The sequence below is a fragment of the Magnolia sinica genome, chromosome 3 (genome assembly GCF_029962835.1).
Source record: "Magnolia sinica isolate HGM2019 chromosome 3, MsV1, whole genome shotgun sequence".
Classification (NCBI taxonomy): domain Eukaryota; kingdom Viridiplantae; phylum Streptophyta; class Magnoliopsida; order Magnoliales; family Magnoliaceae; genus Magnolia; species Magnolia sinica.
In genome coordinates, this window is record NC_080575.1 from 130,169,720 (window position 1) to 130,185,501 (window position 15,782).

At 39.2% G+C, this 15,782-nt stretch overlaps 1 protein-coding gene across 3 annotated transcripts in view; it reads left to right on the forward strand.

Annotated features, from left to right (window-relative positions):
- LOC131241329 (golgin candidate 4) overlaps positions 1-9,303 on the forward strand; it is a 30,721-nt gene extending 21,418 nt beyond the window's left edge. For all 3 annotated transcript variants that reach the window (XM_058240131.1, XM_058240132.1, XM_058240133.1), the window contains 7 exons: positions 273-416; positions 2,525-2,821; positions 2,937-3,002; positions 7,446-7,648; positions 8,159-8,213; positions 8,304-8,492; positions 8,664-9,303. In XM_058240131.1, coding sequence (XP_058096114.1) covers positions 273-416; positions 2,525-2,821; positions 2,937-3,002; positions 7,446-7,648; positions 8,159-8,213; positions 8,304-8,492; positions 8,664-8,969 — 1,260 coding nt within the window. In that variant the 3' untranslated portion in view covers positions 8,970-9,303. The remainder of the gene's footprint in view (positions 1-272; positions 417-2,524; positions 2,822-2,936; positions 3,003-7,445; positions 7,649-8,158; positions 8,214-8,303; positions 8,493-8,663) is intronic.
- Positions 9,304-15,782: the final 6,479 nt, after the last annotated feature.

A 15,782-nucleotide genomic window follows, 5' to 3' on the forward strand; every position in this document is an offset into this window, starting at 1 on the left:
AGACTATTACCAAACAATCCTTTTTTGAAAAAAAAAAAAACTCATTTTTTAAGGAAAAAACAAATAAGCTCTTATTTGTAGAAATGCCAAACTGCCTCTCTCAAAATTGACATGAGGGAAGACATCCCTTCCCTATCAGGTTCTCAGAAGCAAGAACTTGTGTGTGTCATGATTTGGCCTCCAGCAGGAGTGGAACTTGAGGATCCATCTTTCTGATCTGCAAAGTTATAATGTTCGTGTACTTATACACTGCCCCTTGTTATACCTTGAAGGCACATGCATCTGAAAATTTGCTTGGGAAAGAAGACATGTCACAGTCAGTGCTATCATTGACAAAAGCTTTGAAGGATGCCTGCCGAGAAAGGGACAAGGCATTGCAGGAATTGGCCCGACTCAAGCAGCACCTGTTGGATAAGGTAGAATTTCTTTGATGTAGGCAGCTTTTGTTTTGATTCCATTTTCTAATGTTGTCAGTCAATTAGTAAGATGTGATGTTCACTGGTGCCTGTTCAATACTCATAAAAATTTGGGATTATTTTGATGGAAAATGTGAATCTTGTATCTGTCTGTAAATGCAACGCTTGTATATGATGTACATATAAATTATTGGAGCATTCCTATAATGTGGAGGCTCTGTCTGGATTATGTTCCGAACTCTTTGAAACCTGTTAGATCGTAAACACCACCATATCATGGTTAGGGCATTGGCGAGGGCTGTGAATCTTTAACTTGCCTCTGGTAGACATGGGAATGAAAGCTTTTTCCTTTCGGTGACGTTAATTAACAGGAACAAGAATCCACATCAACTTCTCATAATATTGGTGATGGTGATTGTATTGCCAGCTTCACACATGATCTGATTACGTGCTATAAGAAATGTAAGCGGTTTTGAATCAGAAAAGAAAGTGAAGAGTTGGAGCCCTCCAAGCCATGCTGGAGATGTAAGCTTTCTCCCATATTCACACACTGATGTTTGTTGTTAATTGTTAGTAGTTATTGCCTGATCTCTCTTCTGCTGCTGTTAGCTCCAATAGTGATTGTTGCTGTTTCTGTCTAGTTTGATTAGGGCCAAAAAACTTGATGGAGAACTAAACCTGAAAATCAATTCAAGGCTCAATTTTCATTCTGAGATTGGTTTAGATACTTAACTGGAATCCAAGAGTAGAATCTGGAAGCGATCAGCGGGTACAAATCTCCAATACTTAACACACAGGAAATATAACTGAAATCTCTCCATTCCTACACCTTCAAGCTGGAGTTCCACCACTGCAGGAGAATTGCTCACGAAGATAACCCAGTTGCAGGGTTAAAAACTAAGCAAATAACTTTTCTTTTCTTTTTCCTTTTTTTTTTTTTTAAAGTAATTATTATTATTATTATTATTATTTTTTTTAAATTTTAATAATAGTATTCCTCTTGGTTCTAATGTAAGGCCTCCAAAAAAAACCTAAAAGTCCAATTAAGACTTTCAGCAAGTAAAGGGAAATTTATCTGAATATATTTTAGGAAACCTATACAATCCAACTACTTGCTGTCCAATGCAAATAAATAAACAATTAAATAAAGAAACAACTACAATGGGTCACTGATTCAACTCTACGGCCTTTAGAAGGCTATTGTTTAGCCTAGAAGCGTATTAGAAATGTATGGGTCACATGCTGTTTGGGTCATTCAAATTCAGATATGGGGCTCATGAGGTGATCGAAACCATCAGCCAGGCCTCTGGATAAATTTGATGGCCTGACCTGCCCATCACACAGGATGCAGCTTCACGTGGGCCCTACTTCAGTGGCAGTATGTATTCCTGCATCAAAACTGAGCATCTAACAGCTCGACCTCACAACACCTGTGATGTTTAGTTGTTACTTCTACCACTTGCCTGCCTTGTTTATCGAGAAAATGGGCCACTCAACAAGTAGAAACTATATTCTTCCTCTTGTTGGGTGTTGCTAGTAATTTAATATAAAGAGTAAAGATGACTAATTTGGTGAAGAGGGAAACTGAATCAATGAAAAATCACTTCTCAAAGGAGAAGCTAGAATAGCGAGTCGCCATCTTTGTCATGCCACAGACACCCATTTTACTTCCATGTCTGTACCTGCTTCTTCCACATGTATAAGCAAAATAAGAAGGAGAAGAACCATGCCACTTGATGCATATTTTTACCAAGATTCAATCATTCTGAATTCATGTCATGGATTATCCAGGAATTCTACACGTGTCTTTTTTTTATAACAAAGAAAATTCTAGTTAGGAGGGAGAAAACAGGAGATTTACTCGCATTTTCCCAAAGGTATGGTTTTGGTTTCATATTAAGCTAAAAAGGTATCACAGAAAGATCAACTTTTTTCCTTTATTGTGCAATTTTGAACTTCTCTGTTTTCCATACGTATCACTCTGATAAAGCATATGCAGATGCTTTGTGGAACTGGCATGTACACTTAAGTGAATTTTATTTATTTTTTCTTTCAAATATTCTGCAGTCAATTGAAGATGGTTTCTTCTATACTACGGTATTGTCTAGGAACTTGAAGAATCAGATAAGATGGATGAGGACAGCAAAATCATTGAGGAACTTCGAGCAAATTCTGAACATCAAAAGGCTCAGATATTACGTTTGGAGAAATCTCTGAAGCAGGCAATATCAAGTCAGGAGGAGATTAAGAGGGTCAACAGTGATGAAATTCAGAAGTTGAATGAAATAATCAATGACCTAAAGAACAAACTTGCAAGCTGTACTAGCATAATTGATTCGAAAAATATCGAACTGTTGAATCTTCAGACTGCTCTAGGCCAGTATTATGCTGAAAGTGAAGCAAAGGTAAACCTTACATTACTATCATCTTTCGTTTTGGACTGGTTGGGATCTCTAAACCATCTACGGGGTTTAAATTATGATTCTTGATATTAATCTTTACATGGATGTCCAACAATAGGAACGCCTGGGAAGAGATTTGGCTGTGGCAAGAGAAGAAACAGCTAAACTTTCTGAGCTATTAAAGGTATGTTCATAGAGTCTCATATTTCAATATGATTTGGAGTAGGCATTTTGTAAGTTAATAGGTTAATACCATACTTCATGCATTTGCTTTGTTAGGCATTGTGGTAGCTTCCTTCTCATATTTTTTTTCTTCTTCCGGTATCCTCTGTTAGTTGAATGTGGCTACAAGCAACATAAATATTTTTACACCCATTGCCTAAAATTGACAAATCACAATTGGCATGTGATAGTTTATTATTTCCATTTTTATTTCATGATTATAGCTTATGTAGATTAGTACAATGAAGCATTGCAAATGTTCGTGCCGGTCCCATGGTGGGTCGGAAGTGAGTGCAATGTGATATTTGCCCTATTGGTCAGCACACAGACGGGGGGCAGAAGATAGAAAAGCACTAACTTCATTTTAAAACAAACACTTTGCAAGACGGAATGAGATCTAACTATTTCCTCCAACCAGCTTGTCAGCTGCAGGGGAGGAGGCTCTTTATGGCTAGATTGGAAGTTATATTGAGGGAAAAAAGGACTGTTGCCGAGAGTTCGCAGGCTTGACCAAACACAAAGTCGCTGAATAAAGAAGTTAGTCAGCTGGTAGGAGAGGGACTCAAAATTGAACCAGCCAGACCGGTAGACTAGAACAGAGAATGGTAGAAAACAGTCAGCCTGCTGTAGAGTGCCTTTGTCCTGCCACTCATCTATCTCAACATCCTCATTTCAGCTAAACTCATTCCATGAACATGCTGTTCCTTCACTGCAACTGCCCAACATTCTGTCCTGTAAAGCATGGCTGGTCTTATAGCTATGCTATAAAATCTCTTTTGGTTAGACGGGTACATGATGATCACATTAAACTCCAGAGGCACATCTCCATTTCTTCCACGCATCTTAAATTCTATGGGCAACATCCTTCTCAATCTCTCAACTTTCATGAATTACTGACCCAAGGTATTTCATTTGGTCATTTTGGGAAACTTCTTGGTCAACAATCTTAACTAATTCCTTGTTTTCACTCCTCTTGTTACTAAAATTGCACTTCATGTGCTCTGTTTAAGTCTTAACTAATTTTAAATCCTCTAGATTCTAAAGCACCTCTCTATAAATATGACTTTGTGTTTACACCGTCCCTTGTCTTGTTAATCAAAACTATGCCATCTACAAACAACATACATCATGGAATCTTTTCCTGCAAATGTCTCATTAACTCATCCACAACCAATGCAGAAAGGTACATGCTCAATGCCAACCCTTGGTGCAAGCTTTCAGTAATTGGGAACTCACTTAGTGGTCCTCACATTTGTTACTGCTCCCTCATTCATATATTTAATCATGTCAATATATCCTCTTGTAACTCCTTTCTTTCCCAACACCCACCAAATTAACTCTTTAGCAAGGTATCAAAAAATGGTTATGTTACGACCATTTTGTAACGGTAACAGTGGGGAGCATTACGCATTATGGACCATAATGTCTGTTATGGAAAAATGGCCTGTAATTGTCCATTATTGGGCTGTTACATTTTTTTAAAAAAAATATTTTGAGAGGAACTCAACATCGTTCGACAGAGGTGGAAAAGTCTAGGGGTAGTAGAGTGACTTCGAGTATGAGAAAATTTTCAAACTGGGTGGCTGCCGGGGCACGAGTTGGTTGATCTGCCCCTTGGGGGTGCCAAATACACGTGGTGTAATGGGCAAACGGAGGTGATATTGTCAAGGTTGGACATGTTTCTGATTTCCTCAAATTGGGTAGATTGTTTCCCTTTAGCTAGTTAGCGGGGTCTGCCAAGGATTGCATCCAATCATCGCTCTATAGTCCTCGAAGTGCCAGAAGACAATTGGGGTCCCAAACCTTTTAGGTTTGAGGTTGCATGGCTTTCAGATCGACGATGTCTGTGATGCCATTGTTCAGTTTTATTCCAGCCTTCTTTCAGGGGAGAATTGGAAGTGGCCGAGATTGAAGAGTATTGATTTCTTGCAGCTTCCCTCTGCCGATGCTTCTTTCTTAGAAGTGCCTTTTTTGGAGGAAGAGGCTTGTGCGGCCTTGGGTTCTATGTGTGGAGATGCCCCGACAGATTCCCTATGTTATTTTATCAGAAGTTTTGGCATATTTAAAGATCGATGTTATGTATTACCTAGAGGAATTCTATTGTCTCAGCCGTTTATCTAAAGAGCTTGGGGCTTCATTTGTCGTTCTCATCCCTAAAGTTGAAGGGGCAGCTCAACTCAAAGATTTTAGGCCAATTAGCCTTATAGGTGGTCCTTACAAACTGTTGGCCAAGATTCTTGCTATTCAGTTCAAAAGTGTTCTTGCTAAGGTTATTTCAGACGCTCAGGGACCAGGGTGCTTTTGTAGCAGGCAGACAGATCTTGGACAGTGCACTCATAGCCCATGAATGTATTGATTCAAGATTCAAGGAGAAGAAAAGCGGCATAGTGTTTAAGTTGGATATGGAGAAGGCGTACGATCACGTAGATTGGGATTTACTAGACTTATGCTTGGAAGATTGGGATGTGGCCCCAAGTGGAGAAGCTGGATGAAGGCTTGTGTTCAATCTGTGTCTTTTCCTGTTTTGGTCAATGGCTTGCCGAAGGTTTTTTTCAAGGCAACTAGAGGTACTAGACAGGGAGATCCCTTATCCCCTTATTTGTTCGTGGTTATTGAGGAGGCTTTCAGTAGAATGCTTCGGAAAGGAGAGGAAAATGTGCTTTTCAGTGGGTTCAAGACCTCGGCGAATGGTTGTCAGATCAGTCATCTTCAGTATGCCGATGACACGCTTCTTTTCTATGATGCAGAGATTCCCTTAGTGGATAATCTTTGTAAATTAATTGTTTGCTTCGAAGCTGTGTTGTGTTTGAAGATTAATGTGACTAAATTTGAGCTTTGGGGGATAAACGTTTGTGATGGCGAGCTTCACCGCTTGGCAAGTATTTTTGCTTGCAAATCCAGGTCTTTCCCATCGACTTATTTAGGGCTCCCCTTGTCTATCAGAAAGATGGCTAAGCATCTTTGGTACCAGGTTCTAGAAAGGAAGCTTGCTTCTTGGCAATATCGGTATCTTTCTATGGGGGCCATCTGACCCTATATATATATATATCTTTGTGTGTGTGTGTGTGTGTGTGTGTGGCTTTTTTATATATAAAATTGTCTGTAACAGCAATTATGGCGTGTATCATAACGGTAATGACAACCGCTATGGTTACCATTACCATTATTGAATACCTTGTTTTCCTGGGACCCTATCGTATGCTTTATCTAAGTTAATAAAGATCATATAGAGATCCTTCCTTTCCTTATATTTTTCATCAATTTTTGAAGGTGCCATTTGGTAAACTGAAAAATAAGCTTTGAAAATCAATTGAAGTATTGAATTGTAATTTTGAAATAATTTTAGGAATATTTTCGTCAAAAGTGAAAAGAAATTTTAATGCACCACCACTTTCAGTATGCAGCCTTCAGCCTTAAGTGAAGGGAGGGAGCTGAAAAAAAGACCCATATTTTCAGTGAAAATTAATTTAAGCTCTCAATAAGTTGGATTTGCTGAATGATTTGAATCAGTTAAAATCACTGAAAATATCAAATTTCAGTGCTAAGTGCTGAAAATAAGTTTTTATCAAATGGCTTAGGAAAATAGTTTCTCAGTGGTAGACCTCCCAGCTATGAAACCAAATTGATTTTCTGATACAGTCATCTCCTGCCACCATCTTTGCTCAATCACTCTCCCAAAGTTTCATAGTATGGTTCATAAGTTCAATCCTACAATAGTTAGTGCAGCTCTGCGTGTCTCCTTTATTCTTAGGTATCATGGTACTTTTCCTCCATTCACCTGGCATTTTCTTCGATCTTACAGTCTTGTTGAACAACTTAGTTGGATGTGGCATACAAGTAACACAGTTTAAACCATCGAATTGTTATCCCCAATCTAGATGGATCATAAGCCAACACATACATTGACTTGATAATCTGTTTAGTTGATTGGTGGACATCTAGTGGACATGTGAGACATCTAGTGGACATCTGAAAAATGAAATAGCCCACTGTCCGAATTGAGGAAAGAAAATTTCCATGATCGTCAGTTAGGATTATTCAACCAATTTTATTTTGGTATGATGACCTATCTACAGTGTGTCCTGCAGTTTTCATGGTTAAATATTTTTAGCATACGGCAACAGTTCTGACCTCTGAGTTCACCAACTATCACACTACCAGAGCATGAAATAACACCCCATAAATGAGCTCATGCTGAAACGATGGCAGATTGAACTTTTCTATGACCTAGGCAGTTTGGACGGATCTAGCTTAGGTTATAAAAAAACTGCATGTTTCAAATTTTCATTTATTGAAAGGAAAAATGTGTTGTGGAATATTGCTAGTTCTTCCTAAACATACTTCTGTAAAATGCTGTTCATCTTGGTTAGTGCATTCTGATTTCACATTGCAATTTGTTACTTAGGATGCAAACCAAAGGATGGAGATATCAAAGCGGGAAAAAGAAGAATTATTGGCTAAGCTTTCGCATGCTGAAAGGTTGTTATTAGAGGGAAAACATACAGTACAAAAGGTCGAGGAAGACAATTTAAAACTGCGTCGTGGCCTGGAGCAGAGCATGACAAGACTTAGTAGGATGTCAATGGATTCTGATTACTTTGTTGACAGGTAAAACCCTTATGACCAAGGAAGTAACGTCTTGTTCCTTGCTGCACCTGTTTCTGTTTCTCATCTTTATTTCTTTGCAGTGTTAAATCTGCAGATAGTCTTGCAATGTCAACCATGAAAGTAATGCGTTCCATATTTTATACCTTCTGTTGTGGTATCCTTTATTAAATAAATTAAGATTCGGCTGGGCTTCATGGACTGGATTACGAATCATGGGTTGTATATTAGGTATTAAATGCACCGGAGAAATTCTAGCAATGCTTTCATTATTGTTGTATGCATATCTAGGCTGGTCAACCTAAAAACGAGTGTCGTGTTTATTCTAAAATCAACTGGGGAAATGAATGCTTGTCAGTTTTGGTTCATGTGCACAAGTTTGACTTTTGCCATTTAGACGGATCTGGACGATCACCTGTGCCTCAATAGTGCAGACTTGATTAAAATGCAATTCTCCCTGTTTTTTCAGTTATGGAATCCACAATTATGATGTTCAATTAATTTTGTTGGCAGGCGGATCGTGATCAAACTACTGGTGACCTATTTTCAGAGAAATCACAGCAAAGAGGTAACTTTGTTCTAGGTGGATGACTTTGTTTTATCAGGGTTTCCTGTTTTAAATGGACATGGACTTCTAGCTGAACTTAGAGATCGCCAGGTTCTGGATCTGATGGTCCGCATGCTGGGTTTCTCTGAGGAAGACAAGAAAAGAATAGGCTTTGCTCAGCAAGTTGCAGGCAAAGGTGTTGTTCGTGGTGTCTTGGGTCTACCTGGACGCCTTGTTGGTGGCATCCTTGGAGGAGGCTCATCCGATGTGTCAGCAGCTCATGGGCCATCTGAAAACCAGGTTACTTTTCATATATATGTATCTTTTTGATGATTTTGTGACTCTTTAGTTTCTACAGGTGTATTTCCCCTTGTGACAGAAGTCTGGGTCTGTTCTCAAGAAATCTTTCAGCCTCTTTCTTGGCATTGCAATTTCAATCAGCAGTTGCTCATTAGCCCCTTGTTCTCTCAGTCATTTGCAGACCTGTGGGTTGATTTCCTTCTCAAAGAAACTGAAGAAAGAGAGAGAAGGGTAACCGCCGAAGCAGGTGGGGCACCAGAGAGAACTCCCGAGCAGTGGACAAGCAATCCTAGTTCTGGCTCCAGTTACCTAAGAGTAAGTTCTCCCGCAAACCAGATTCCTAGCCCCCTGTCCATGAGAGGGAATCAGCTCTCCGAACAGTTGGATACTGAGTTCTCAACAGTTCCTCTTACATCGTCAGCTTCTCTGTTGCCAGAAAACAGTTCAAGAGCCTCCAGACTGCTTCCCAGATACTAAGGATTTGTGGATGTGTGTAATTAAGGTACAGATTATTACTGTTGGGTGGTATACAGTTTAATAGAAATTTTCAGGCGATTCATTCATTTTGGTTAGATGAGGGATTGATGGGGGGCTGTTGTATTGCCTTATAGCATAGCAATAAGCTTTTTAAGTTCGAGGACATTGCCTGATTTCTCTTGCCTTTACTGCTGCTGATGGAACATAGATCCCAGATTTTTGGATTGTTCGTACTGTCATTCTCCGAACTTCTCAGGTGTCCCCTTTTTCTTGTTTTAAAAAACATGAAATGGCTTCGAAATAAATTTCAAAATGGAAATGATAGTTTAGTTTATGAAGTTCCATACAAGATTTATCACTCTGTATTGGGTTGTTTCAGGCCGATACAGTCATATCATTCATGGACAATATTGGTATCTGGCAATACTGGATAGCAATATGTAGTGGTCATGCCCGTTATGGATGATACTTAAAACCTTGGTTCCAGGAGCAGCTTCCTGCTATAAAAAAAGAAAACAAAAAAAAAAAAGAAAAAAAAGAAGAAGAAGAAGAAATGCATTTGAAGGCTGTTGTGAAGCTTATACTGAAGTGCTGCTGCTTTCACTGTTGTGAAGCTTATACTGAAGTGCTGCTGCTTTCATGAGACACCATGAAAAAATATTAAAATAAAATAAAATCTTAACATGAACAGGTAAAAAATAAAATCTTAACATGAACTGGTAAAAAAACAAAAAGAAGCTTGTGGGAGTTTGGGCTGTTCATTAGGCTGGAACAATGTGGTGACAACTGTTATACTAGGATTGATAACATTCAGGGACCAGTCAATTTCATGCTGTAATGATGATTGTGCTGAAAGATGGTACACTTGGATGGGGTCTTGTTTCAAGTGGCTGTTAAAGAAACCGTTTGATGAGATTGGAGCCACATATTGACATCATCCATTAGCATATCACTTGATTTTGATGGGATTGTGATAATATGTTGGGCCCGCCTTGAATTTTAGCTTTTGGGGATTAGGTCCTAGTAATGATTTAGTAGGCCAATGGCTCGATTCTTACTGCGTTTGTGTTTTTGTTAACTTATCATTTGAGTCGGTTATTTTCTGGTGTAAGGCTTACATTGAAGTAATGGGCACTGTATTTTTGCCACTCACATTGTTGAATATGCTATTGAAGTGATTCATTACCAATCACTTAACGACTGGTGGCTAGTCTGGAAAGCAAAATCTGACTAGGCAGGTCTTCTACGGGAGCGGATTGGATACTGAACGCTTCATTAGCCAAAACGCTACTGAAGTGATGTGGCAAAACGCCATTGCTGATGCCAAGCGGCTATTTCCTTTCAATAAATACTATTCCAACGGAGATCCGTTAGCGGATGTTTTTCCGTTTAGGCCGTGAACGCACTCGGCCACGCACGGACGTGGATTTCCTGCCAAAAGACATTCCAAGAAGTTCTTGAGCTGGGAACCAGGTGGGGCCCACCATGATGTTTGTGAGAAATCCTATCCGTCCATCTGTTTTTTGAGTTCAAGTCAGACATTGTAGCCAAAAATGAACAGTTTCTAGAGCTCAACTGGGCCAAAAAAAGTGATAATTGAACGTTCACAGTTGAAATATTCATGGGCCACAGAAGTTTCGAGTCATGCTAATATTTTTTATTTCAGTTCATCTCAGTAGAAATGAAGTTATTAACGGTATGGATGGATTGTAAACATCACTGTCGAACCCAGGTAGATTTTAACAGTAGGAATTTCCCTAACCACATTTTCCTTTAGTACGGCCCACTTGAGCTTTGAATACGGTTCATTTTTGGCATCATGTCCTTAAATAAACTAAAAAAACGGATGGAAGGGGACGATTTCTCACAAACATCATGGTGGGCCTGGGTTCCCAGCGAAAGAAGAAATCCGCGTAGGGAAAAAAATGCAATGCGGAGTTTAGTGGAGTTTAACGGTACGTGGCCAAGGGAAGCGGATTGCGTAAGTAAACTCTGTGGGGTCCACCATGATTTATATATTTTATCCAGTCTGTCCATCCATTTTATAAGATAATTTTAGGGGCATTAGCTCGCAACCTAAGTATATAAAAAGCTAAAATCGACCACACCAAAGGAAACAGTGTGAATTGAATTTATACCGTAGAAAAATTCTTGGGGGCCATAAAAATTTTGGATCAAGATTATATTTTTTTTTTACCTTCATCCATGTTTTTTGATCCTTTGAACAGTTTGGATGAAAAATAAACATCACTGTGGGGCTGGAAAGGTTTCAACGGTGGAAATCATTATTTCCACTGTTTCCTGTGGTACGGTCCACTTGAAATTTTTACAAGCTTCAATTTTGGGCTCAACGCCTAAAATTAGATGGAAAAACAGATGGAAGGTGTGAATAAATCACATAAATTCACAGTGGGCCCAACTGAATTTTCTCGGAATGACCATCCGATTTCATGGCGGAGTGGTGCACGGCGGATAGGGAGAAAGATCCGTTAACGGATCCAACGGAGTAGCATTTATAACAAGGGAACATGCCGTTGGTATCTAACCAATGGCGTTTTGCCACATCACTTCAGTAGCGTTTTGGCTACTGAAGCGTTCAGTATCCAATCCGCTCCCGTCATCTACTTCTCTGGCATCAATTTGCACAAAAGCTTTCAATCCTGTAGCCGTTAAGTGATTTGAGATGGATGAAAAGTCAAATGTGGGCCTTGCATTATGGGCGGACAAGATCAAGATTGAATGTTTCCTAGTATAATCATTATGAATTATCCATTCTCCTAGCCATTGATCACGTGATTATGATCATTTGATTGTAGTGGTTTTTCCTGGGACGGACATTGAAAGGTAAGCCAGGCATGATAGAAAATCTACATCAATAATCTATCAATTTTGGTAATAATCAATATGAATCATTCATTTAAACTATTACAATCATTCAATCAAAGTAGTTTCTCAAACGAAGATACAACCATAGGTCTGACCCCAATAACGGTTGTGAGTGACATTCGATCAAAATAGTTACTCAACGGAATAGGCACCCAAAGTTCTGTTCCCAGTGATGGACTCCTCGACCTTTTATAATCTATCTATAGATATACTGCGGAGTATCTTTTGGACATTTTTGCCTCCATAATTACTCACATAGGGTGGAAAACCTTGAATATTCAGACATGAAAAGACATTTAAATAACCTTAAGATATATTTTAGGAACTAAAAATTGTGAATGTTTCAGATTTCATGTGGAAAAAGACTCTAATCACTTGAAATTTTAAGCATCTTTTCAGTTTCTTTGATGCGAATAGCCTGCTGGAACTTCTTTTTTTGCATGTGGCCCGCATGGAGTGTTGTAATGAGGAGACCATGCAAAGTTAAAGACATGCAACAAAGACTTTGCACTGTGATATATGTTACATATGTGTCGCACCAGCTTATGTTAGGACATCAGCCCAAAGTTAAGGCAGATTTAAAACACTGATGGGTAGCAGCGGAGGAAAAATGAATCCTCATGGAACCATGAGCACCTACTCCCCCTTTCTTCTTGGGTTTTCCAATTTATCATATTCTCCCTCCCATTCTTTGTATGCGCATCACACATGCCACTTCCCCTACCCTAGTATGATTACCAGAACCATCTATTTTCTAAGCCATTTATAAGATGCTTGTGGGGGCCAACGTTGAGCCCACATGCACAGTCCAGTCAATGACCAGACCTTTCTGGTATGGTCAATATGGACCATCCATTGTCCTAGACACATTCCATAATAGTCACTGACTTCCATTGTAATCCATACGGGCCATCCATCTTCCAAGCCATCACTAGATGGTTGTGGGACAATTTAAGGATGACAGCACATGCATCAAGCAGCCTTTTTAGTATGATCGATATGGACCATTCATTCTCCCAGCTACTGATTGGACGATCCAGATGATCTGCTCAAAGAGTTTTTTTTTTTTTTTTTCAAGGAAAATGGACAGCGAAAAGTGGGGTCCATAGGTGGACTGCAAATCAATGATCTGCCCTTGTCTGGTACCAACAACATGTAACATCATTTTCCAAGCCATTAATAGGAGATAGTTGAGATTATCTGTTCAAAGTGGTGATTGATAATGGACGGTTCAGATAATGATCGGTCCCAAGTAAAATCAACATCCATTTTTATGGCCATTGATCAAACTGTATCAAAGAGATGCAATAAAAATTGGACCCATGATCAACGGCCCACAAAAAAAAAATGATGCGTGGACCAGCATAGGTTCAGAACAAGGCACGCGCACATCAGGCGCAACCTGTGTACATGATTCCGACTTACACACAAGGTCTGTAAGCCCTGAACTCGCCAAAGTTTTGGCCAAGATTCAGCTTTCCAGCCTTGCGTAATAAGAACTCGTGAAAAAAATAGAGCTGCCGCAAGGTTTTTCATTCCACACATCAAAATGAGGTGGGAATTATCTGCCCCGTAACATTATTTAGTTACTTTCATTTTGGAAGGAAAATAAGCAGTCAGGTGTAAATAGGCATATGCGGTGAAGTACAAGTATGACGGTACTATGAATCGTTTAAAGACCCGGTTTTTGGCAAAATGGTATACTCAAGACTTTTGGAGTAGACTACTCTAAAACCTTCTCCTCAGTGGTCAAGCTTCAATCAATTCACATGGTGATCTCTATTGCTGCAAATTTAGACTGACCCCTATATTAACTGGATGTGAAGAATGCATTTCTTCACGGTGATTTGCTTAAAGAAGTGTACATGAAGCAACTGCTTTGCTTTGTTGCTCAAGGAGAGTTTGCTTTGTTGCTCTGGGAGAGTTTGATAAAGTCTGCGAGCTGAGAAAATCCATTTATGTTTTAAAGCAGGCTCTACGTGCGTGGTTTGACAAATTCAATATAGTGGTAATTTAGTTTGGGATGAAACACAGTTAGGCTGATCACCGTCTTTGTTAGGTAGAGTAAGACTACTATTCTGGTACTTGTTATTTACGTGGACAACATCATTATTATTGAAAATGATAGTAAATGCATATACAAGTTAAAGAAATTCTTGCATCAACACTTTTGTATAAAGGATTTAGGATACTTCAATACTTTCTAGGTATTGAGGTAGCTCAGTCAAAATTAGGAATTAATTTATCGCAGCAAAAAAAAAAAAATGTTATTGGTTTGTTAGAAGAGATGGTTTACTAGGGGCTGAGCTAGTTACAACTCCCATGGACATAAACTCTAGAGTGTAGATGAAGGAGACATGTTTGATGATTTAGGCGGATATCACTAGTTGGTAAATTGATTTATTTAACTATTACACGATCGGATATTACTTATCGTCGGTGTAGTTAGTCAATTATGCAAGCCCCCTGTGTATCTCATATGGAAGTTGTGTTATATATACTTAAATATTTGAAAGACGCCCCAAGTCGTGGAATTCTCTATAAGTGAAATGGACACCTTAAAATAGAAGGATTCTCTAACGCAGATTAGGCTAGATCTCCTTCAGATAGGCGATCCCCAAGTCGTGGAATTCTTTGTAAGTGAAATGGACACCTTAAAATATAAGGATTCTCTAACACAGACTAGGCTGGATCTCTTTCAGATAGGCGATCCACCACAGGCTACTGTACCTTTATAGGAGGTAATCTTGTTACATGGAGAAGTAAGAAGCAATGAGTTATTGCTCATTCTAGTGCACAAGCAGAATATAGAGCCATGGCCCATACCACATGTGAACTTGTGTAGCTAAAGACATTAATGCATGAGTTTGGTTTTGTGGTTAATACTCTCATGAATATATATTGTGCTAATCAAGCTGCATCACATATCGCTAATAATCCAATTTATCATAAGAAGACCAAGCATATTGAAGTGGGCTGTTACTTTATCAGAGAGAAGGTCGCGAACAAAGAAATATCAACTCGTTTTGTTAAATCTAAAGATCAAGTTGCTCAAAGAAATATCCACCCATTTTGTTAAATCTAAAGATCAAATTGCTGACATGTTTACAAAAGAGCTTTAAGTCGAGCTCATTTAGACATTTTTTGACAAGCAGGGCATTTTTGATATGTATGCTCTAGCTTGAGGGGGAGTGTTAGAATGATCACACGTGTAACGTGATCACATGTGCGGACACATGTGATGTGCCCACACATGTGACATGATCACACATGTGATCTTGTTTGGGTTCAATCTTTGTGCACTGGGGTTGTGCGTACATGAGTTTTTAACTCTTTTAAGTATTGAGGGTATTTTTGTAATTTCTCATTTTAAGTGAAAACCCTAGTATATGGTGAATTTCATGAAAGACAGGAGCTTGCACAATCCAAGATGACCTTCCTAGATCCAATTTATAATATCCATTGAGTTAGCTTCGCCAAAGACTGGTCCACATAGCTTCATAGCAAATAGGTGCATTCCTCTACTCAAGGTCCAAGGCTTGGGCTTTAATCACATTTACAACCACAGCAATTATATGTTCATCATCTCTAACCATACCCCTGATCCCACTAGGGACAAGGTTCCCTATGAAGAAGAGATGCCAGCAAGGTAGGCTTCCACCAAACTCATTGGGGGCAAAACCAATGAGGCACAATATTATTTCCAGGGTCTTCACAGTTTGTACGAAAGGACCAATCTCCAAATGTGTTTCTCCCGACTACAGTGAAAGGAGGGGATCCTCCAACTTAGGGTTAGAAAGGAGCTAAAGACGCAAGAAGCTATAGGCATCCATCTCCTAATGTGTTTCTCCCAACTAAAAGGGAGCTGAGCCAAAGATGCAAGAAGCTGTAAGTATCCATCTCCACTGTCAATGAACACCGTTGAAA